We start from the raw sequence: 24,208 nt of genomic DNA, 5'->3' as shown, positions 1-24,208 counted from the left end.
CCATTTATCTATGTTCTTTAATGTATTCAGTGCCTGAGCCTTTACAATCCTCTGAGGTGGAAAATTACAATTCACAACCTATGTGGTAAAGAAATTTTCTGTTTCTTTTCAACTATGTTCTGAGCGGTGAAACCATTTACTTTCAAACTGTGAACTGTACCACCATCATCATTACCCCCCTCCAGCTCTGGACACCCTACCCAAGGGAAATCATCATCATTGCACATACTTAGTCACCTCTCATTCTTGTTGGCTTACCCTTACAAATTCCAGCAGCAGCTGAATCAACGCCACTGTTTTTATTTGAGAATTATAGTCTCCATGTTGCTCAAGAATCCAATCCATTAAAGTAATTGTTTCATCGATTGTGAAATGAGTTTTGTTTGTAGTTGTGTTCTGCTAATCAGGGGCTTATTTTCAAGCTGGCCTCCTTCTGGGTGAAATTTGAAGTCAAAAGTTTCATGTTACAGTCTCTTTGCAACCAGTAATTTAATCGTCAGCAGATCTGGTAGATTGCTTCACCATCGTTAGCTACAAGTATCCATTGGTGATTAATTTTTTGGGTGGAAATTGACTGAAGTAAATGGTCATAGTGGTGAGGAAGGTCACATCTATTTTAATGCATTCAGACCTCCACATGCAAATTGTCAGCACTGTATGCGGGAGCAGCTGTCTAATCTGACAGTGAAACTGCTTGTCCAGCTTTTCAGGCGTCCAAAGGAATAAGTGATTGTCAACAATCACATCTGAATCAAAATCAGCAAATATCATCGAGATGCTGACAGGTTCTTGTGAAACAGAGCAACTGCTGTCAGTCCGTGGTCTCTTCTCACCTGTCTGTCACATATCACCTGCTAGCTTGTACTCCTTCCCCTGCCTCTCCCCACCCCTTATTCTGGCTTCTTCTCTTTTCCTTTCCAGTCCTGTTGAAAAATGTCAACTGTTTATTCCTCCCCGTAGATGCTGCCTAACCTGCTGAGTTCCTCCAGCATTTTGTGTGCGTTGCTCTGGATTTCCAGCATCTTCAGAAGCTTTTGTGTTTATCAACTGCTGTTCTACCCTTTTTTAACAATGCTGTTTTTTCTCAAGCCTTTAAACTTTTTCCTAAACTTCACAAAAACAACAGAAATGCAATGAACAACAGAACTACTCTGAAACAGAATTTTTTAAGAGGTGTATCTGTTTAAAACTAGGAGATCTGAGTTCATGGTGTTGATTTGCAGCTTCTATGAGACGAAGGCAAGTTTAGAAATGTAAAAGGAATTTGTTCAAACATTGAACAGGTCAGGTGGAGAAGAAACGTCAGGAAGTCTTGTTGCAGCTGAATAAAAATTTGGTTAGGTCACGTGGAGTATTATCTGCATTTCTGGTCTCTACTTCACAGGAAGGATGTACAGGCTTTGGAGAGGGCAGGGGCAGAAGTTCCACAGATGCCGTCTGCATTGGAGAGTATTCGCTCTCAGGAAGTTTGGACAGGCTTGGATTATTTTCTCTGGAGTATCAGAATCAGGTTTATCACTGCTGACGTATGTTGTGAAGTTTATTGTTTTGTGGCAGCAGTACAGTGCAAGACATAAAAATTGCTGTAAGTTAATGAAATAAATAAATAGTGTAAAAGAGGAATAATAAGCTAGTGCTCATGGACTGTTCAGAAATCATCAGGAGTCGTTATTAAAACATTGGGTGTGACTGTTGGGGCTCCTGTACCCCCTCCCAATGGTAATAATGCAAGGAGAGGATGCCCCGGAAGGTGAGGGTGTTTGCTGATGGATGCTGCTTTCCTGAGGTACTGTCTCTTGAAGATGCCTTCAGTGGTAGGAATAGCTGTGTCCATGATGGAATTCGCTGAGATTACAACTGTCTGCGGCCTCTTACATTGGAGGCTCCACGCCAGGCTGTGATGCAACCGGTCAGAATGCTCCTCACTGTACAATTACAAATTTGCTAGAATCTTCGGTGACATACCAACTCTTTGCAAACTGCTAGTGAAGTGGAGCCACTGACATGCCATCTTCATGATTATATCAATGTGTCGGGCTCAGGATAAATCCTTCAAGATTCAAGAATTTGAAGCTGCTCCACCTTTTTCAGCACTGACTCCTCAGTGAGCACTGATGTGTGTTCTCCTGACTTCCCCTTCCTGATGCCTGGGTAGGGTAGATAGTCTTTTCCCCAGGATGGTTATGGAAAGTACAGGGCATAGATTTATGGTTAGAAGGAGAAGCTATAAAGGATATTTACAAGGCAAGTTTTTATATAGGGAATTGGAGGTGCCTCGAATGCACTGCCAGGGAAGCAGATACAATGGCATTGTTGAGGAGGGGTTTAAGCAGACACACAACTGGGCAGAAAATGGAGGGATACAGACCAGGTGCAGGTAGATGGATTTAGTTTTGATTGACATCGTGGTTGGTTGGAACATTGTGCAATTACTAAAAAAGCACGGCAACACCTCCGTTTCCTTAGAGGTTTGCGAAGATTTGGCATGACGTATCAAACTTGGACAAAGTATTATCGATGTGTGGTGGAGAGTATATTAAATGGCTGCTCCACTGCCTGGTATTGAAACACCAATGCCCTTAAACAGAAAACCCTACAACAAGTAATTGATACGTCTCAGTCCATCACTGGTAAAGCCTTGCCCATCATTGAGCACATCCACATGGACTACTGTTGCAGGAAAGCAGCATCCATCATCAGGAACCCCCCACCATCCAGGTCATGCTCCCTTCACACAGGATTCACACCACCAGGTTCAAGAACAGTTATTACCCCTCAACAATCAGGCTTTTAAACCGTAGGGGCTAACTTCACTCATATTCACTTGCCTCAACACTGAACTGTTCCCACAACCTATGGTCTCAACTTTTTGTTGATATTCATTGCTTATTTATTTATTATTTTTTTTTTCTCTTTTTGACTTGCACTGTTTGTTGTCTTTTGCACCTCGGTTGTTTGACAGTCCTGTTGGGTGCAGGGTGATTCTATTATGTTTCTTGGGTTTACTGAGTATGCCCGTGAGAAAACGAAACTCTGTGTTGTATATTATGACATATATGTACTTTGATAATAAATTTACTTAGAACTTTGAACTTTTGAAGGGCCTGTTCCTGTACGGTCCTATGTTCTGAGTCAAAGTGACATCAGTGGAAAGAAGACCAGAGTTAACAAAATCAACCATGGACAGGCATGTGGATATATCCATTAGGATTTCTGGATGTCCCAGACTGGGACACGTTCCATATTGCTGCAGTATAATCAGTACAGAAGGTACTCTATAGATTAATCACTGCTCATTTGGGCGTTGGAGGTGGAGGGGGTCAGCTTTACATTCTTCGGCATTATCTTATCAGCGGATCTGTCCTGGGCTCAGCACGTACAGTAAGTGCTATCACAGAGAAGGCACAACAGCACCTCTACTTTCTTAGAGTCTTGAAGCATGTCACCAACAACTGTGACAACTTCTGTAGATGCACAGTGGCGAGTATCCTGACTGGTTGCATCATGGTCTGGTATGGAAACACCAATGCCCAGGAACAGAACGTGGTGGATACAGTCCAGTCCATCACAGGCAAAGCCATCCCCACCATTGACCACATTTACAAGGAGAGCTGGCAGAAGAAAGCAGCATCCGTCATCAAGGACCCTCCCTATCCAGGCCGTGCTCTCTCCTAGCTAGTGCCGTCAGGCAGGAATCACGCTCATCATTCTGAGGAACAGATATTATCATACAGCCATCAGCCTCCTGAACTGACATGCATAACTTCACTCACCCCAACTGATTCTACAACTACACACTCACTTTCAAGGACTCTACAACTTGTGTTCTCAGTATTATTTGCCGAATCCATCTTCTTTCTGTCAGTCTTTGTCTATGGATAGTTTTCAATAAGTTCTATTATTTTCCCATAAATGGCCACAAGAAAATACATTGCAGGGTAGCATATGGTGACGTGGACGTACTTCGATAATAAACTTAATTTGACTTTGAGAATACAAAGCAAGCTCCCAAAACCTGCTTGTGTCAAATCTTCTGATGTAACTCCATCTACCTGTATTATGTGCAGCTCACTGCACTATGGAAAAGATGTGACTGCATTGGACAGAACGCAGAAGAGTCTGATCATGCATTTAAGAAATTGGTGATTTGTTTATTCTTGACGCATGTACTGAGGTACAGTGAAAGGCAAACAACAGGAATTCTGCAGATGCTGGAAATTCAAGCAACACACATCAAGGTTGCTGGTGAACGCAGCAGGCCAGGCAGCATCTCTAGGAAGAGGTACAGTCGACGTTTCAGGCCGAGACCCTTCGTCAGGACTAACTGAAGGAAGAGTGAGTAAGAGATTTCAAAGTTGGGGGGGGGGGGAGATCCAAAGTGATAGGAGAAGACAGGAGGGGGAGGGATGGAGCCAAGAGCTGGACAGGTGATTGGCAAAAGGGATACGAGAGGATCAAGGGACAGGAGGTCCGGGAAGAAAGACAAAGGGGGGGGGAACCCAGAGGATGGGCAAGGGGTATATTCAGAGGGACAGAGGGAGAAAAAGGAGAGTGAGAGAGAGAATGTGTGTATAAAAGTAAGTAACAGATGGGGTACGAGGGGGAGGTGGGGCATTAGCGGAAGTTAGAGCGGTCGATGTTCATGCCATCAGGTTGGAGGCTACCCAGACGGAATATAAGGTGTTGTTCCTCCAACCTGAGTGTGGCTTCATCTTTACAGTACAGGAAGCCGTGGATAGACATGTCAGAATGGGAATGGGATGTGGAATTAAAATGTGTGGCCACTGGGAGATCCTGCTTTCTCTGGCGGACAGAGCGTAGGTGTTCAGCAAAGCGGTCTCCCAGTCTGCATCGGGTCTCGCCAATATATAAAAGGCCACATCGGGAGCACCGGATGCAGTATATCACCCCAGCCGACTCACAGGTGAAGTGTTGCCTCACCTGGAAGGACTGTTTGGGGCCCTGAATGGTGGTAAGGGAGGAAGCGTAAGGGCATGTGTAGCACTTGTTCCGTTTACACAGATAAGTGCCAGGAGGGAGATCAGTGGGGAGGGATGGGGGGAACAAATGGACAAGGGAGTCGCGTAGGGAGCGATCCCTGCGGAATGCAGAGAGAGGAGGGGAGGGAAAGATGTGCTTAGTGGTGGGATCCCGTTGGAGGTGGCGGAAGTTACGGAGAATAATATGTTGGAACCGGAGGCTGGTGGGGTGGTAAGTGAGGACCAGGGGAACCCTATTCCTAGTGGGGTGGCGGGAGGATGGAGTGAGAGCAGGTGTACGTGAAATGGGGGAGATGTGTTTAAGAGCAGAGTTGATAGTGGAGGAAGGGAAGCCCCTTTCTTTAAAAAAGGAGGACATCTCCCTCGTCCTAGAATGAAAAGCCTCATCCTGAGAGCAGATAGAAACATAGAAACATAGAAAATAGGTGCAGGAGTAGGCCATTCAGCCCTTTGAGCCTGCACCGCCATTTATTACGATCATGGCTGATCATCCAACTCAGAACCCTGCACCAGCCTTCCCTCCATACCCCCTGATCCCCGTAGCTACAAGGGCCATATCTAACTCCCTCTTAAATATAGCCAATGTACTGGCCTCAACTGCTTCCTGTGGCAGAGAATTCCACAGATTCACCACTCTCTGTGTGAAGAAGTTTTTTCTAATCTCGGTCCTAAAAGGCTTCCCCTTTATCCTCAAACTGTGACCCCTCGTTCTGGACTTCCCCAACATCGGGAACAATCTTCCTGCATCTAACCTGTCCAATCCCTTTAGGATTTTATACGTTTCAATCAGATCCCCCCTCAATCTTCTAAATTCCAACGAGTACAAGCCTAGTTCATCCATTCTTTCTTCATATGAAAGTCCTGCCATCCCAGGAATCAATCTGGTGAACCTTCTTTGTACTCCCTCTATGGCAAGGATGTCGTTCCTCAGATTAGGGGACCAAAACTGCACACAATACTCCAGGTGTGGTCTCACCAAGGCCTTGTACAACTGCAGTAGTACCTCCCTGCTCCTGTACTCGAATCCTCTCGCTATAAATGCCAGCATACCATTCACCTTTTTCACCGCCTGCTGTACCTGCATGTCCACTTTCAATGACTGGTGTATAATGACACCCAAGTCTCGTTGCACCTCCCCTTTTCCTAATCGGCCACCATTCAGATAATAATCTGTTTTCCTATTTTTGCCACCAAAGTGGATAACTTCACATTTATCCACATTAAATTGCATCTGCCATGAATTTGCCCACTCACCCAACCTATCCAAGTCACCCTGCATCCTCTTAGCATCCTCCTCACAGCTAACACTGCCGCCCAGCTTCGTGTCATCCGCAAACTTGGAGATGCTGCATTTAATTCCCTCATCCAAGTCATTAATATATATTGTAAACAACTGGGGTCCCAGCACTGAGCCTTGCGGTACCTCACTAGTCACTGCCTGCCATTCTGAAAAGGTCCCGTTTATTCCCACTCTTTGTTTCCTGTCTGCTAACCAATTCTCTATCCACATCAATACCTTACCCCCAATACCGTGTGCTTTAAGTTTGCACACTAATCTCCTGTGTGGGACCTTGTCAAAAGCCTTTTGAAAATCCAAATATACCACATCCACTGGTTCTCCCCTATCCACTCTACTAGTTACATCCTCAAAAAATTCTATGAGATTCGTCAGACATGATTTTCCTTTCACAAATCCATGCTGACTTTGTCCGATGATTTTACCACTTTCCAAATGTGCTGTTATCACATCTTTGATAACTGACTCCAGCAGTTTCCCCACCACCGACGTTAGGCTAACCGATCTATAATTCCCCGGTTTCTCTCTCCCTCCTTTTTTAAAAAGTGGGGTTACATTAGCCACCCTCCAATCCTCAGGAACTAGTCCAGAATCTAACGAGATGCAGCGGAGACGGAGGAATTGCGAGAAGGGGATGGCATTTTTGCAAGAGACAGGGTGAGAAGGGGAATAGTCCAGATAGCTGTAAGAGTCAGTAGGCTTATAGTAAAAGCTTACAGTGAAAGGCTTTGTTTCAAATGCCATCTACCTCCATGTTGATCATTTCATCACGTCAGTACATTGAGACAGTAGAAAGGGAAACAATAACAGAACTTAGAATCAAATGTTACAGTTACCGACAATAAAGAAAGACAATCACAGAAGATAAATACATTTATTTATTTTGCGATGCCCTTCCTGCCCCATGAGCCTGTTCTGCCGAATACATCCATATGTCAGTGCACCCACTAACCCGTACACCTTTGAACTGTCAAAGGAGACTGGAGTACCCAGAGCAAACCCACAGGGAAAACATACAAACTTCTTACAGACCGCAGTGGGAATTGAACCTGGGATACTGGTGCAGTAATAGCATTTTGCTAACCACAATGCTACCGTGCCACCCCCCACTAAGGATTACTCATAAAAAGAACATTATTAGTAATCCTTAAACATGTGGAATTTAGATTTAAAAAGTGGGATGCTTATAATAGAAGTAATGAGTAGATCTGCAGAGAGCAGCTTGCGATGAGTCGTCGCACTCTGTGCAAAGGTGAAATTGTAATACTTCAAACGCCCCTTTTCTCAACACATCCTGTTTAATGGTGAGAAAACATTGAGGCTTTCAGAGGATTAACATCAGTACTTAATAAGTGGGTGCATCAACAGCCTGAACAAGACGAGGAAAATGTGACCATGCACTACTCTCATGCATTAAGACTGTGAATGGACATACCAAGGAACAGAAAAAAGAGCCCATGTCATAGATGGACAACTGTTGTACACAGGTATCAAGCTACCTAATATTATAGAACAGAAAATGAGGGGCTGTTCCTCCACCTTGCACTGGGCCTTATTGTTTTTCACTTTTTAATTATTTAGTCCCCCTCTAAAGTCGGTCAGTAAATGCAAACAGGCTTTTTCCACTGAGGTTGTGTGAGACTGGAACTAGTGGTCATAGATTAAGGGGGAAAGGTAAAGTGGAGGAATTTCTTCACCCAGAGGGTGGGAGGGTGGTGAGAGTGTGGAACAAGCTGCCAGTGAAGTGGTGGATGCAGGTTCAATTTCAACATTTAAGAGAAATTTGACGGGAGGGGTATGGAGGGCTATGGTTCAGCTGTAGGTCAATGTGACTAGGCCCAATAACAACTTGGCATGGACTAGAAGGACCAAATGGCCTGCTTCTGTGCTGTAGCACTTATGACTTCTTGAATCTTTGATTCTTAACAGTAATTGCACAAAGTGTCCATGATTAATATGCCAATGCTTTGCAGGGCACACAGCCACAATAGATGCTGTATTCTGGCTCTGAAACAAAGTTCAAAAAGCACGAAATAAAATTTATTATCGGAGTACACACATGTCACCACGTACAACCCTGAGATTCCTTTTCCTGTGGACGTACTCAGCAAAGCTATAGAACAGTAACTGTTAAACAGGATCAATGAACCCAGATATACTTAGCAGCCAATACCATGCCATGAAAGGAGAATTTCATGAAATGTTGCTGAGCGTTATGATAGTGCACTGTATGATCGGAAGAGCCACACTGAGCTAGAAAGTTAGTATGGCCTACACAAGAATTTAGGAACAGAAATAGGCCACTTGGCCCCTCAAGCCTTTCCCATCATTTAACACGATCATGGCTGATCTCCTCTTCTGTTCCATACTGTCAATGCTCTGATCTTTCTAATATTTATCCTCTCTACCTTAAATATATCCAATGATCTGGTCGTCACCAATCTTGGGAGCAGAGAATTCTAGAGATTCACCACTATCTGAGGGAAGAGGTTTTCTAAATGCCTCCGGTTTAAATGTCCAGCCCCTCGTTTTGTAGCGCTGTCCCTTTGTCTTGACTCACCCAAACTCTTGTAGAAGAATTACTTTTCTTGGTAGAAAACATGTTGCTTTTCCAGAGGAGTCTCTAACCTCGCAGTATAGCTGTGCTCAATCAGTTGGTCATGGCGTCCAGGGAATACAGGAGATAACCACTCAATTTACGGGCTGCCTCGAAGAAGATGTTCACTTTTAATGAGCTGTCATTAGAGAGAGCAAGGAGGCAGCAAGAGCTTCCCACTTACCCACTTCAGTTCTGCAGTCAGAAGCTGCAGAGATGAGGTGGATGGTGACAGGGCAGGTACAATGATGAATTAATTGCTAAATTTGAAAGATAAGCTGATGAAAGAATTAAGCCTCAGGAAGGTTGCTACCATTGGTCTGGTAATGGAGCTAAAGTTAATAATACAAAAGTGAAAAACTGTACTGTTGCATTGAGGCCCAGTGCGAAGCTGAGGAGCAGGCCCCTCATCTGACTGGACACATTGCAGCCTGCTGAATTAGTATAAGTTTCGATAATTTCAGCTAACTTGATACCTGACTATAAGTCTTCCATCTGTGATATAGGCTCAGCTTATCTTTTACTTGTTCCTTGGTGTGTTCGTTCACTGTCACCTTGCAGTGAAATAAACAGTACTGAGGCAAATTCTAGGCCGCTGTCTTTTACATGGAGGCATTCAGACGTCCCACCTCTCCCAGAAGTTCCGGAAGTCTCCCGCAAATTGGTGGTGCTACCTCCCTGAAATGAGTTTTTGCAGGGTGGGATGTCTGGGCATTGCTTATCTTTCGGATGGATTTGAAAGATCCCAGAGCGTAATTGGAGAGGCAGTGCTGTCTGGGTCAATGTATACACTCTCTTCACAGCACAAAAAGCACATAATCTGATCCATGTCTTACTAGTTTGAGTCAAAAGTTGTTTGCTGTCTTTCACTTTCCATTCCAAAAACACTAATCAGCTTAAGCACGTTAGGTCAGCATGTGGTTCTGAAAGGTGTCATATACAATATATGAAAGTTCTGTGGAACGCAGGGCAGTTTTAGAACATAGAACAGTACAGGACAGACTGTACAGAACCTTAGGCCTGCAATGTTGTGCCAACCTTTTAACCTACTCTGATCAACTTAACCCTTCCCTTCTACATAGCCATCCATGTTTCTATCATCCATATGCCTATCCACGAGTTTCTTAAATGTTCCTACCACCCCTTTTGGCAGGGTGCGGCATTCACCCACTACTGTCTGTGTAAAAAAACTTACCTCTGATTTTCCCGCCTATACTTTTCTCCAATTACCTTAAAATTATGCCCCCTCGTATTAGCTAGTTCCACCCTGGGGAAAAAACTCTGGCTATCCAGTTGACTTAAGCTTCTTACCATCTTTTACACCTCTATCAAGTCACCTCTCATTCTCCTTGGCACTAGAGAAAAAAATCCTTTGCTCGCTCAGCCTATCCTAATAAGACATATTAGGGCATGCTCTCTAATCCAGGCAGCATCCTGGTAAATCTCCTCTGCACCCTCTCTAAAGCTTCCACATCCTTCCTATATTGAGACAATATTCCAAGTGTGGTTTAACCAAAGTCTTGATAGAGCCACATAATAATTTCAGAGCTCTTGAACTCAATCCCACGACTAATGAAGGCCAACACTTTTTTTTAACCCCGCTACAGATGCAGTCCTGGTGCAGTGTCTCGATCCCCAGATGCTCCCTGACCTCCTGGTTTCCACCAACACTTTGCATTTGTTAATGTAGCTGACTTGGACTTTCCTTAACACAGAACTGCAGCTGTCGAACAAGGCAGTCACATCATCACCAGGGCTTGTTCACATCCCTTTTGATAGCAACAGACCAGACTCTACAACACATGTTCTCAGTACTATTGATTTTCTCTTTTTGCATGATTTGTCGTTTTTTTGCACATTGATTGTTTGTCAGTCTTTGCTTATGCATAGTTTTCCACAAATTATATTGCATTTCTTTTTTTTTACCCTTGTAAGTGTCTGCAAGAAAATGAATCAAGGTAGTATATGTTGACATGTACTCTTAGTGGCCACTTTATTTGGTAATTCCTGTATCTAATAAAGTGGCTGGTGAATGTGTATTCATGGTCTTCTGCTGCTGTAGCCCATCCACTTCAAAGTTCTTGAGAACTGTACAAAAATACCTGTGAGGGAGAGAGATTTTAAAGTGTAAAAGCTGTTGCATTGGGGGGTTCCACTCTCTTAACCTCAGAGTTCTAGGTCTAATGGTATGAGTAGTTGTCACAAGGTCAACCAAGGTCTTACTTGGTTCAGTGGATGACCGTGACTACTTCTGTGCCTTTTCATGCCCTTCGCTCTCCACGAAGAGTTGCAAAACCACCTTCCTGACTATTGGATCTCACTGTTGATCTCATTTCCAAGTCTGCTGGAGCTAAATTTGCATGCTAGGAATGGCTTGTCCCTATGTCACCGGGATATGAAGTCAGCTGGTTACCCACACCTGGTTTAGTCCACTTGTTGAAGTGGCCCTCTGGGGTGCAGCCACTGTTAACATGCAAAACTATTGGAGCCACAGATGAGAACTGAGTGTCTGGTGGAGATCAAAGATGAGTGATCTGCCCCAGAATGGGCACGACAAGCCCCTTCACCAGAGGTGCTACCCTTCCCTGGACATTTAATAAAATAATGGAATATACAGTAAATCCAAATCCAATACAATGGAGCCCATCAAAGAAGGGATGTCTATCCAACAGGAGTTCACAGACAGGGAGTTTGTTGGTTCAGACAGAGGAAAATGAGGTGTACAATGGAAGGAGCAAGAAGCCACGGGATGGTTGATCAGTATCAGAATCAAAGTTATTATCACTGACATACAATATGTTGTGAAACTTGCTGTTTTGTGGCAGATATAGAGTGCAATACATCAATGAAGTTTAGATTTATTTGTCACGTATACATCGAAACATAGTGAAATGCTTTGTTTGTGCCAAATCAAATCGGCGAGGATTGGGTTGGGAGCAGTGTGCAGGTGCTGTCACACTTCTGGTGCAAACACACCTGGCCCACAACTCACTAACACTAACCGTGCATCTTTGTAAAGTGGAAAGGAACCAAGGCAGCCAGTGGAAACCCATGTGGCCAAGGGGAGAACACACAAACTCCTTAGAAACAGCAGCCGGAATCGAATGCTGATTGATGATTGCTTGCACTTTGAAGCGATTTTGCTAACCGTTACGCTACCATGCCACCCAAAATATATCAATATTACTATACGCTACAATAAAAATACGCAGACAGCTGTGGAGGCCAAGTAATTGGGTATATTTAAAGCAGAAGTTGATAAGTTCTTGATTAGTAAGGGCATCAAAGGTTACAGTGTGAAAACTGGAGAATGCTGTTGAAAGGGATAATAAATCATCCAGCAACACACATCAAAGTTGCTGGTGAATGCAGCAGGCCAGACAGCATCTCTAGGAAGAGGTACAGTCAATGTTTCGGGCCGAGACCCTTCGTCAGGACTAACTGAAAGAAGAGCTAGTAAGAGATTTGAAAGTGGAAGGGGGAGGGCGAGATTCAAAATGATAGGAGAAGACAGGAGGGGGAGGGATGGAGCCAAGAGCTGGACAGTTCTTCCCTTCCTCCACCATCAACTCTGCTCTCAAATGCATCTCCCCCATTTCACGCACATCTGCTCTCACTCCATCCTCCCACCACCCCACTAGGAACTGGGATCCCCTTGTTCTCACCTACCACCCCACCAGCCTCCGCGTCCAACATATAATTCTCCGTAACTTCCGCCACCTCCAATGGGATCCCACCACGAAGCACATCTTTCCCTCTCCCGCCCCCCACTTTCCGCAGGGATCGCTCCCTATGCGACTCCCCTGTCCATTCGTTCCTCTCCCCATCCCTCCCCACCAATCTCCCTCCTGGCACTTATCCTTGTAAGTGGAACAAGTGCTACACATGCCCTTACACTTCCTCCCTTACCACCATTCAGGGCCCCAGACAGTCCTTCCAGGTGAGGCGACACTTCACCTGTGAGTCAGCTGGCGTGATATACTGCATCCGGTGCTCCCGATGTGGCTTTCTATATATTGGCGAGACCCGACGCAGGCTGGGAGACCGTTTCACTGAACACCTACGCTCTGTCTGCCAGAGAAAGCAGGATCTTCCAGTGGCCACACATTTTAATTCCACGTCCCATTCCCATTCTGATATGTCTATCCACGGCCTCCTCTACTGTAAAGATGAAGCCACACTCAGGTTGGAGAAACAACACCTTATATTCAGTCTGGGTAGCCTCCAACTTGATGGCATGAACATTGACTTCTCAAACTTCCGCTAATGCCCCACCTCCCCGTCGAACCCCATCCATTATTTATTTATATACACACATTCTTTTTCTCTCTCTCCTTTTTCTCCCTCTGTCCCTCTGACTATATCCCTTGCCCATCCTCTCTGGTTTTCCCCCCTTCCCCCTTTTCTTTCTCCCTCGGCCTCCTGTCCCATGATCCTCTCATATCCCTTTTGCCAATCAACCATCCAGCTCTTGGCTCCTTCTCCCCTCTCCCCCCCACCCCCGCATCTTCTCCTATCATTTTGGATCTCCCCCTCCCACTCCCACTTCCAAATTTCTTACTAGCTCTTCTTTCAGTTAGTCTTGACAAAGGGTCTCGGCCCGAAACGTCGACTGTAGCTCTTCCTAGAGATGCTGCCTGGCCTGCTGCACTCACCAGCAATTTTTATGTGTGTTGCTTGAAATTCCAGCATCTGCAGAATTCCTCATGTTTGCGAATAAATCATCCATGTAGGAATTGTAGAGCAGACTCGATGGGCAAAATGGCCTTATTCTGCTCCAATATCTATGATCTTATGGACTAAATAAATCAATAGTGTGAAAAAGTAATAGCAAGGTTGTATTCCTGGGTTCGTGAACTGTTCTGTAGGGAAGAATCTAGACGACAGCAGATTGTTTGATCGTGGATAGATGTACCTATATAGAAAATTAGAGAAACCTGCCTTTCACTGAACATAAGGTTTGTTACAAGACATACTCTAGCTAAATAACAAAGATAGCAGAACAAATTAAATGCATTGTATGTTATGCTGGTGAATAATTAGATTTGCTGGTAGCCTTGTGTAATGACAGAGCTACCATTGTATGTAGGCATGGATTGATTAACGAATCTGAATATCATTTGAAGAAGTAAGTGCACATGGTGTTCAAACTGGCAATGTAAAGTCATGCTTGGAAACTATAATCTATAAATTATGAGGAGTTTTTTTTACTGACTAGCATAAATTCATCAAGGCAGATTCAAATGAAGTATATTGCAAACAAATCAGTTTGATATTCAGAATCAGGTTTATTATTACTGACATAGTTGTGATTTTTTTTTATTTTCAGCAGCAGTACAATGCAATACTTTAAAAAATTATAAATTACAATGTATGAGTCATGTATCTATTCTCTATGTTTCGTATTTTGTGTTGTGGTTTATTATGGTAACTAGTCACATGAATGGGAGCGTGGTCAAAGAGAAAGGAATAAGTTACGTATTCTTGCTTAATTCACGGCAGATTGTAGCTTGTACCAGCAGAGGTCATATCCTTTCCTGACCACTGAGATAATGCTCATTAACGCTCAAATGTATGTTTGTCAGTTGCTATTCTGAATTCTCAATTCAGAAACCTAATATCAGAAGGGAAGAAGCTGTTCCTAAAATGTTAAGTTTGTGTCTTCAGGCTCCTGCACCTCCTCCCTGATGGTAGCAATGAGAAGAGGGCAGGTCCTGGGTGATGAAGGTCTGTAATGATGAATGCTACCTGTTTGAGGCATCGCTTTTTAAAGGTGTCCTGGATGCTGTGTGGGCTAGTGCCCATGATTGAGCTGGCTGAGTTTACAATTTTTCTGATCCTGTGCTGTGGCTTTTCCATACCAGGTGATGATATAACCAGTCTGAATGTTCTCCCAGGTTTGAGTTTGGGGTGGCTAGCTGCCCATGGTGGTCACTACGTTGTCAGGTGGAAAAAGATAAATTAGAATGGAATCCAAGTGAAGAAAAGTCAGAGAGACTGTGAAGCCCTGATTGTACCAGGTTCAAAGATCAAAAGTACATATATGTCACAATATACTACCCTGAAATTCATTTTCTTGTGGGCATTCACAGTAAACACAAAGAAACACAATAAAATCAATGAAAAACTGCACGCATCAAGATAGACAAACAACTAATGTGTAGAAGACAACAATCTGTGTAACTGCAAAAAAAAACAAATAAACAAACAAACAATAAATATTGAGAACATGAGATGAAGAATCCTTGAAAGTGAGTCCACAGTTTGTGGGAACAGTTCAGTGATGGGGTGAGTAAAGTTATCCCCTCTGGTTCAAGAACCTGATGGTTGAAGGGTAATAACTGTTCCTGAACCTGGTGGTGTGTGTCCTGAAACTCCTGTGCCCCCTTCCTGATGGCACCATTGAGAAGAGTGGATGTCATGAGTTGTGAGGGGGTCCTTGATGATGGATGTTGCTTTCCTGTGACACTGCTCCTTGTGGATGTGCTGAATGGTGAGGCGGGCTTTACCAGTGATGGACTGGGCTGCGCCCACTACTTTTTGTCGGCTTTTCTATTCAAGGGCATTGTGTTCCATACAAAGCTGTAATGCAACCAGTCAATATACTCTCCACTGCACATCTATAAAAGTTTGTCAGACTTTTAGGTGACATGCCAAATCTTTACAAACTTCTAAGAAAGTAGAGGTGACGTCGTGCTTTCTTTATAATGGCTCTTGTGTGCTGGATCCAGGACATTTCCTCTGAAATGATAACACCAATGAATTTAAAGTTGCTGATCCTCACCACCTCTGGTTGCCTGATGAGGACTAGCTCATGGACTTCTGGTTCCTTCCTCTTGTAGTCAGTGATCAGCTCTCGGATTTGCTGACATTGCGTGAGAAGTTGATTTTGTGGCACCATTGAGCCATATTTTTAATCTCCCTCCTAGATGCTGATTCTCAACAACCTTTGGTGTGGCCAACAACAGCACACCAAAGCTGGCTAGGGTATTAGGCTCTGCAAAACTATAAAATATCCCTTAATCAGCTAGTTGATGACACCGTATCCGGCATTAGATCTTAAAGACAATTGTTGGGGGCAAGTGCTTCATGGTTAGGTTTGTTCTAAGCACACACCCATTAAATGTAGACAAAGAGAGTCAACATTACCCAGCCATCAGAATCAGGTTTATTATCACTGTCATACAGTATAACTTGAAATGTGTTGTTTTGTGGCAAGAGCAAGACAAAAAGTAAGCCCCAATGAGAAACAAAATAGAACTTAAATAAATAGTGCAAAAGATGAATAATGAGGTAGTGTTCATGAACCATCCAGAAATCTGATGGGAGGTGGAAGAAGCTGTTTTTACCACATTCAGTCTGTGTCTTCAGGTTTCTGTACCTCCATAGTAACAAGAAATGAGCATGTTCTGGATGGTAAAGGTCCGTAGTGTTAGATGCTGCTTTCTTAAGGGACTACTTTTTAAGATGTCCTCGATGGTGGGGAAGCTAATGCCATTGATGGAGCTGGCTGAGTTTACAACCCTCTGCAGTCTCTATCGATCTGTGCATTGGAGTGTCCATACCAGGAAGTGATGCAACCAGTTAGGATGCTCTACACAGTACGCCTGTTTAAGTTTATTAGAGTCTTTGGTGACATACCAAACCCCCTCAAGCTCCTAATGATGTATAACCATTGGTGTACCTTCTACAGGATTGAGCCGTTATCATGTGAATCTTAACTTTGACAAGTTGCCAGGTGGGGACAGTCAGTCACTGATTTTCCAGTTGACAGTGCACCAGAGTTGTGTGGCAAAGGATATTGTAATATAATTAGGACAACAATCCTATTGAAGAAAATTCTGAAAGAGGCTCGAGACCTGTCCTGGCTGAAGATGAAGTTGGGAGCAGATGAGCACAGCCTAGATCCTCAGTACTACTCCAGATTTAGCAACAATACTCACATCATTGCAGCATCTTCCAGCTAGGAATGAGCAATGGTGCTCAATAGAGAGTATTCAGGTATGCAGAGGGGCCTTCAGCATTAGTAACTATGAGAGGACAAAGATTTAGAGCCTATTTCAAAGCACAGAACACACGCCCTTATCAGTCTCATCCTAGGTGATAGCACAAAGAGTCTGATAGCATTTGTGTCTGGCATTTTAAATTAAAGAGAGGGGAATTATGCACAGATAGAAACAAAGTGCTCAACATCTTTCTTGGAGTCAGGAATTTTCACTGGTTTATGTTTGGAACACTTTTTACTCCTGTTCCAGTTCACAAACTCTATATTGGGCATTCTAGGTCCCAAATTTCCTTTTCCATTTGTGGCAGCCTCTCAAACATACAGGTAGGTCAGTTTACAATTCCGATTTTAGATTGCAAAAGTGAACATTTGCCTCCAAGCAAAGCCCAGGCACAGATGTGTTCACACAATCCAGTGATGTACAGGATGTGGTTAGTGAGTTCCGTGAATGCTACGTATGTTGGTGCTGGAAGTATAGTGGCACTTATGGGCTGCCCCCAGCACCTCCTCAGACAGGGATGGTCATTGACTCAAACAATACATTTCACTGTATGGTTTGATGTACGTGTGATAATTGGAGCTAATCTTTATCACAGCTACAGAACTAGCTGAGGCAATGCAGAAAGACTTAAAGATAGGAAATGGCAATAGCAGACTGTCAGTTTATTCCCCTGGCTCCACTGTTCGACAGATCACACCCAATCCTTCACCTCAGCATCACTTTCCCAATCTCATCAAGGATCAACTTTATTCACCATGTACAATGCTGTGTATACTTGGTATTTGCTGTGGTGTGTTGATTAAGGCGTAACATGGAACAAAAACAACATTCAACAATTATAAAGAGTAAAGAATTATATAAGATATAAAGTTTGAGATTAAAGTACAGATATGAAATAAAATGTCACTGTATGCTTCAATGTAAATGTGATAACTAAATCAGAATCAGAATCTGAATTTACTGATCTACAAGGAAGTATACACAGATGGAAAACTTTATTCCGAGGTTTGTCATGGGAGAGGTTGACAGGAAATGTTTCAAGAGTGTGCACAAAGCCCCCTTTGAAGAAACGTAACTTCCCCACTGACTCTCGGGTATCTCTGGCTGGTGGTTGCTCAAGATGAAGGACAAACTGGGGTAGTACTAATGACCTTGAGTCCATGCACTGGAAACAGAGAGAAGCTGCCCTAGATAAACTGGAAGATGGTGGTGAATCTGTGGAATTCATTTTCACTGATGGCTGTTGGAAGCCATGTCAATGGGTATATTTAAAGCAGAGGTTGATGGGTTCTTGATTAGTAAAGACATCAAGGGTTACAGTGAGAAGGAAGGAAATTGGAGTTGAGAGGGATAATAACTCAGCCGTAAACAAGTGGTGGGGCAGACTCGATGAGCCGAATGGTGTAATTCTGCTCTTATGTTTCTTTAGTATGCAGACAAAGGAGGGCCCTATTTGACAAGCTACCTGCTTGCCCTCATTTCCCTCCCCTACTTCTAGTCCTGTATGTGGAAGATTAAATTCAGTTAGATTTATTTGAGTCACAAGGTCTATTTGAATCACTGGGTTATTCCCACTGGGCATCTCAGAACCCACAAGACCAGAATGGAAGTAAGTCACCCTCTGACCTCTTCCTTTGTGGTGCACTCCTGCTATACTCTACTGAGGAAGATTGTGGCTGTTAGATCTTTGAAGGAAAATTAGATCTTTGAACACTCAGTGAATTCAGAGCTTTTGGGAACCGACAGAGGAAAGGGGATGAGATCGGCCATGATCGTACGGAATGGTGGAGCAGGATTGAGGGGCTGAGTAGCCTACTTGATGTTTCTCTGTAGCAGTAGTACTTTATTCTGCACGGTTATTGTTCTACCTTAGTGCACTGTGTAATGATCTGATCTGTATGAACAATATGCAAGACAAGCTTTTCACTGTATCTCAATATATATGCCACTAATAATAAGTTCAGGACCTCATAAACTGAGTATTTCCAACATGTTATGTTGCTTCACAGATTCCAATTTTTAGTCTTTTCTCTTGTTTGCATTGCCAGTAAGATCTTTGGAAAGTCAAGGGGCTGATAGTTAAAATATTTCGATCTGGATTCCAAGTTGTTTTCACTTTCACTCAGTCAGTCTCACACTCAATCCAACATCAAAGCAGAAATGCTGGAAGACTCACACATTTGAGCTGCATCTGTGGAAAAAGAAACAAGCTAATACTTCTGTATTAGGAGCCCTTCCTTACAACTGGGGGCATGGTGGAGGGGTGTCAAACTACCTACCAGTGTATTTGCCTGCAAGTCTTGCTTCTGGAGCCTAGCATCGGAACTGAAGATGTTAAAGCCTTGGAGTGGCCACAGAGGAGATTTACTGGAATTAAATGTAATACAGGATGCAAGTTTTGTCTTTGTGTCAGAGGAGGTTTGGTGCAGTGTTGATTGAAACAATCAAAATTAGCACGGGCTTTGATGGAAGAAGCAGCTGTTTCCGGTATTGGCAAACAAAAAGACACAGATTTAAGGGAATTAGAGAAAAACCAGAGCTGAATTGGAAATTCCTTTTTATATGAAGTAAGTTGTGATCTGGAACCTGGTGCCTGAAATAGTAACAGAACCAGCATTTCGTGGCCATTTTTGTAGGGGAATTGAAAGGAAAGACAATTGCAAGGGGGTGGGGGAGTTGTATGGGGCAGTGAAAGCATGGACACAAGGGGATGAATTGATTGGGATGAAAGGTTAGCTCATCATGGGTTTGGCCAGGGATTCCACTTATTACTCCAGGACTCAGAATAACGGGCTGGGAGTCTTTCCTGCTAAAGGACAGGATAATTCCTGATTAGTAACCTATGAGATTTCTCTTATTTTACCAAGGCTGAATGATCACAGGTCTTGGAATTTGGAAGAATGAGAGGTGACTGTATTCAGACACATAAAATCCTAAAAGGGTTTGACTTGCTAAAGGTTGAGATGTTTCCACTAGAGGGCGAATGACAAAGAAGGGGACATGGCTAAAAAATAAGGAGCTGGTCATTTAAAACAGTAGAAATTTCTTCCTCAGAGTGTAGTGAATAAATGGAACACACTGCCATGAGGGTGGCAGAGGCCAGATCATGGGAACAGATAAAAAATTGAAAGGCTCAGGGATGGATTGTATCCCACTGTTATAAGACCCTTGAAGAGACTCTTGTATGACAAAAGCCAACTTTTGACCTCTCAGTCTACTTCATTGTGAATCTTGCACCTTATCTGTCTCCCTACACTGCATTTTCTCTGTATTTTTAACACGATATTTTACATTCTGTTATCACTTTGTCATTTGTACATCTCAATCTACTGTACCTGAGTTTGAAATGTTCTATCCAGATGGAATGCACAATAAAGCTTTTCACAGTATCTTGGAACAATAGTAAACCAATTCAGTTCCGGGGAACTAGAGAAGGAAAGAAGTTGAGGCCTGGGTTAGATATTCAATGATGGGACAGGCTTAAAGGGGCCACACCTGTTCCCACTCCTATTTTCTTGTATCTCAAGTGATTCTGGAGTATGTATCACCACCCAGGAGCACTTTCCATGATTAAATTATACTTTGCTTCAAGAACAATTCCTTGATTATGTCTTTGCTCTATCATATTTTGGGATCATTTTTTTGAAGTTTTCTCAATTTACCTGTTTGGATCAGTTCCAATTCCTTTGTGGAGATTTATCTGAAGAGATAAGGTGGAGACATTTATGGTGTGAGTGAACTCCAGTGAAAATGGTCCCTTCATGACAGAACAAACCAAAAGAAAAGTGAGCCATGGTCCCAGCGGTAGCAAATAATAAGTTAATTACCCAGTGGTAATTAATCTCCAACTAAATCTGACATAAATTACTCTTTAGTGAAGTCAATTGATTTGTTATGAAAGGTAGTGGGAGTTAATTGGTGAAATCCCATATGATTAATCTATTAGCTCTGCCTTTGGCTGCTGTGAGTTTGCAGAGTCATTGAACTGTCTATAAAGAAAGTCAGCCAGAGTTCCTGTGCATCACACAGCCAGTGTGGATGGGCTCGGCTCTGGAAATGGTTCTTCCATTGTAGAGTGACCTGTGCACATCCACCATTAGGGCAGTCTCACACCGGGAGAATGGAGTCAGAGTAAAACTTGTGCCAGTGCAACTTCACAACTGTAGCTCTCACTCCTACAGTGCCTTTGCTGTGGTGAATTATGCAATGGTGTTGCGAAGAAGGCTCACCAGAGAGACTGTCTCCGAATTACATCAGCATGTTGGGATGGGAGCTTAGTTGATAAAGGTTGAGGTTTTACAATGCGTTTGAAAGCTGAGGCTTTATAAGGCAATGGTTAGACCGCATTTGAAGTATTGTGAGCAGTTTTGGGCCCTTATCTAAGAAAGGATGTACTGGCATTGGAGAAAATCTAGAGGAATTTCACAACAATTATCCTGGTAATGAAAGGGTTAGTGTATGGAGAGTGTTTGATGGTTCTGAGCCTATACTCACTGGTATTTAGAAAAACGAGGGGAAATTTCATTGAAATCTATTGAATATTGAAAAAGTGGATAGAGTGGACATGGAGAGAATGTTTACTATAGTGGAGAGCCTAGGACCAGAGGGCACAACCTCAGAAACGAAGGACATCCCTTTAGAACAGAGATGAGGAGGAATTTCTTTAGCCAGAGGCTGGTGAATCTGTGGACTCATTGCCATAGACAGCAGTGAAGGCCAAGTCATTTGGGTATACTTAAAGCAGAGGTTGATAGTTTTCTGATTCACAAGGGTGTCAAAGGTTACGGGGAGAAAGCTGGAGAATGTGGTTGAGAAGGATAGTAAATCAGCCGTGGAGAAAGGATGGAGCAGACTCAAGGAACCGAATGGTCTAATTCTGCTCCTATATCTTATGGTCTTAGTTATGGATTAATGGTAGGGAGAGAAAGGAGTGGGAGGTTGGGAGCCAGAGTGAACAGGCATGGGCCCTTTCCTTCTGTGCACAGGAGAGAAGAGGACATCTATACGTGTGTAATGGACAGTATATTGACTGGCTGCATCACAGCCTAATATGGAAACACCAATGCCCTTGAACAGAAAAGCCTACAAAAAGTAGTGGATACAGCCCAGTCCATCATGAGTTAAGACCTCCTAACCATTGAACACATCTACATGAAACGTGGTTGCAGGAAAGCAGCATCCACCACCCAGGCCATGCTCTCATCTCCGGGAAGGACTTACAGGAGCCTCAGGACTCACACCAGTAGGATCAGGAACAGTTATTACCCCTCAACTATCAGGCTCTTGAACTTGACTCAACTGCACTTGCCTCATTATTGAAATGTTCACACAACCTAGGGATTCACTGTGAAGGCCTCTTCATCTCATGTTCTCAATATTTATTATTTCTGTATTTGCACAGTTGGTTGTCTTCTGCGCTCTGGTTGAACACCTAGTTCGGCATTTTTTCATTGATTCTGTTCTGGTTATTATTCTAAAAATTTATTGTGTATGCCCACAAGAAAATAAATCTCAGGGCTGCAGATGGTTACACATATGTCACCATATCACCTGTCTCATCTAAGCTAGACAGATGCTTTGTCTACATTTGGCCTGTATCCCTCTGACCTTTTCTATCGATGTACCTTTCCAAATGGTGTGACTGTGCCTATGAGAATCATTTCTTCTGGCAGATCATTCCATACACTGATAATGCTCTGGGCGAAGAAGCTGCCCCTCAGGTTAAATTTCCCTCCTTAAGTCTAAGCCCCCAAGTTTTCAATTCCTCAACTCGGGGAAAAGTATTGTTCACATTCACCCTACGCACATCTCTCATACTCTGTACAGCTCCAGAAGATGACTTTAGGATGAAGACAGCCCCAGCCAGCTAGTCCCTTGAATGCCAGCCACATCCTCATAACAACCACACTGGAGCAGCTACTAAGAAATTAGGGGCTGTAGTCACGCTTTCAGTTTAACTTAGACACATTCACAAAGTGTTCCAACTTCTAGGGAAGTTTGTTTTTAAAGACTCACATTTTCGGATGTGACAACTTGTTAAACCAGGACTTCTTTGCCCTTGAAACAAGTGGCTTTCCAGGCCATTTCAGGGGGATATTTTTGTCCCCACATGGGCTATATTTGCCATCATGTATAGGCAAGCTCCATCCCTTTTAGGTCTTTCAATCAGTAACTTCCATAAAGTTATCTTTACTTTTTAGAGATGTGGCATGTCAGCTGCCCAATGCATCCCTGTGACAAATTAGCCTACATCTTTGGAATGTGGGAGGAAACTGGAGTGCCTGGAAGAAACCCACGTGGTCATGGGGAGAACATATGAACTCCTTACAGACAGTGGAGAAATTCAATCCAGTTTGTAATAACATTCCGCTAACCACTTCACTACAATGCTAGGTTATTAACCAAACTTAAATTCCAGCCATGCCATGGTGGGATTTGAACTCACAGCTCTGGATTTTTTCATACAGACTGTTGGATTACTAGTCTGGCAATTTACCAAATTTCTCACCGCCACAGAGGAGGTGGGAGATTTTATATATGTGTACAAATAATGAGTCACATAACTAATAGAGAGTCACACAACTAGCTTGCTTCTGTCTTGTGGTCTTGCAGATATCAACATGGCCGGGGAGCCCAAACCATATCGACCCAAAGCAGGACAGAAACGACCTGTCAGCGCATTGTATGGGTGAGTACAACACCGAGTATAAACTGCATCTGCACAGGCTTGGTTTGAGTACGTCTCAGGAGTTATGCTGCCTTCTATTATCATCCAAGTAAGGTTTCGGGTGGTCAACACAACAGCCTTGATTTCCAACAATTAACAGACCATATTAATTTATAATTACTATGGCAACTAGGGGGAAGAAAACGAGTTTTAAACAAAGGGAACTATGAAAAATGATTTCCATTCCCGGGCTCTGTGCTGCAGGAAGATAATTTATGAACTACAATTAGTTTCTAAATTGCTTTCCCTGGTGGAGTCGACTCCCTGTGTAGTTGGCACATGAAAGCATTCATTTAAAAGAGAAAGGCTCAGCATGTTTGTCTTTATCTATATTTACCACCTTCCCTCATGAAGCAGGGACCTGCAGTTCTCAAATCCTTTGCCTGCTTGGATGGAATTGAAGCTTGTTTATTATCGTCTTGTAATCTTTGCATTAGAAAGGAAAATTACAATTGAAAAAATAACAGTGCCATGCTGCTTGCGTTTTGCATCCTGTTTTATATTCCAGTTCAAGCTGTCACTCATCAGGCTGCAGTACTCCTCAATATTTTGCTTTATCCCTGAGCCTCAGAACCTGGGGAT

General features: G+C 43.2%; 1 protein-coding gene across 3 annotated transcripts in view; it reads left to right on the top strand.

Moving 5' to 3' along the window:
- Positions 1 to 24,208, top strand: part of LOC140210390 (RNA-binding Raly-like protein) — a 1,435,753-nt gene that overhangs the window by 1,046,814 nt on the left and 364,731 nt on the right. For all 3 annotated transcript variants that reach the window (XM_072279313.1, XM_072279310.1, XM_072279311.1), the window contains exon 5: positions 23,512 to 23,587. In XM_072279313.1, the coding sequence (XP_072135414.1) occupies positions 23,512 to 23,587 (76 nt within the window). The remainder of the gene's footprint in view (positions 1 to 23,511; positions 23,588 to 24,208) is intronic.

This window comes from Mobula birostris, chromosome 15 (assembly GCF_030028105.1).
Source record: "Mobula birostris isolate sMobBir1 chromosome 15, sMobBir1.hap1, whole genome shotgun sequence".
NCBI classification, from domain to species: Eukaryota; Metazoa; Chordata; class Chondrichthyes; order Myliobatiformes; family Myliobatidae; genus Mobula; species Mobula birostris.
The sequence above is the reverse complement of the archived record's forward strand: the minus strand, read 5'-3'. Positions and strand labels throughout refer to the sequence as shown.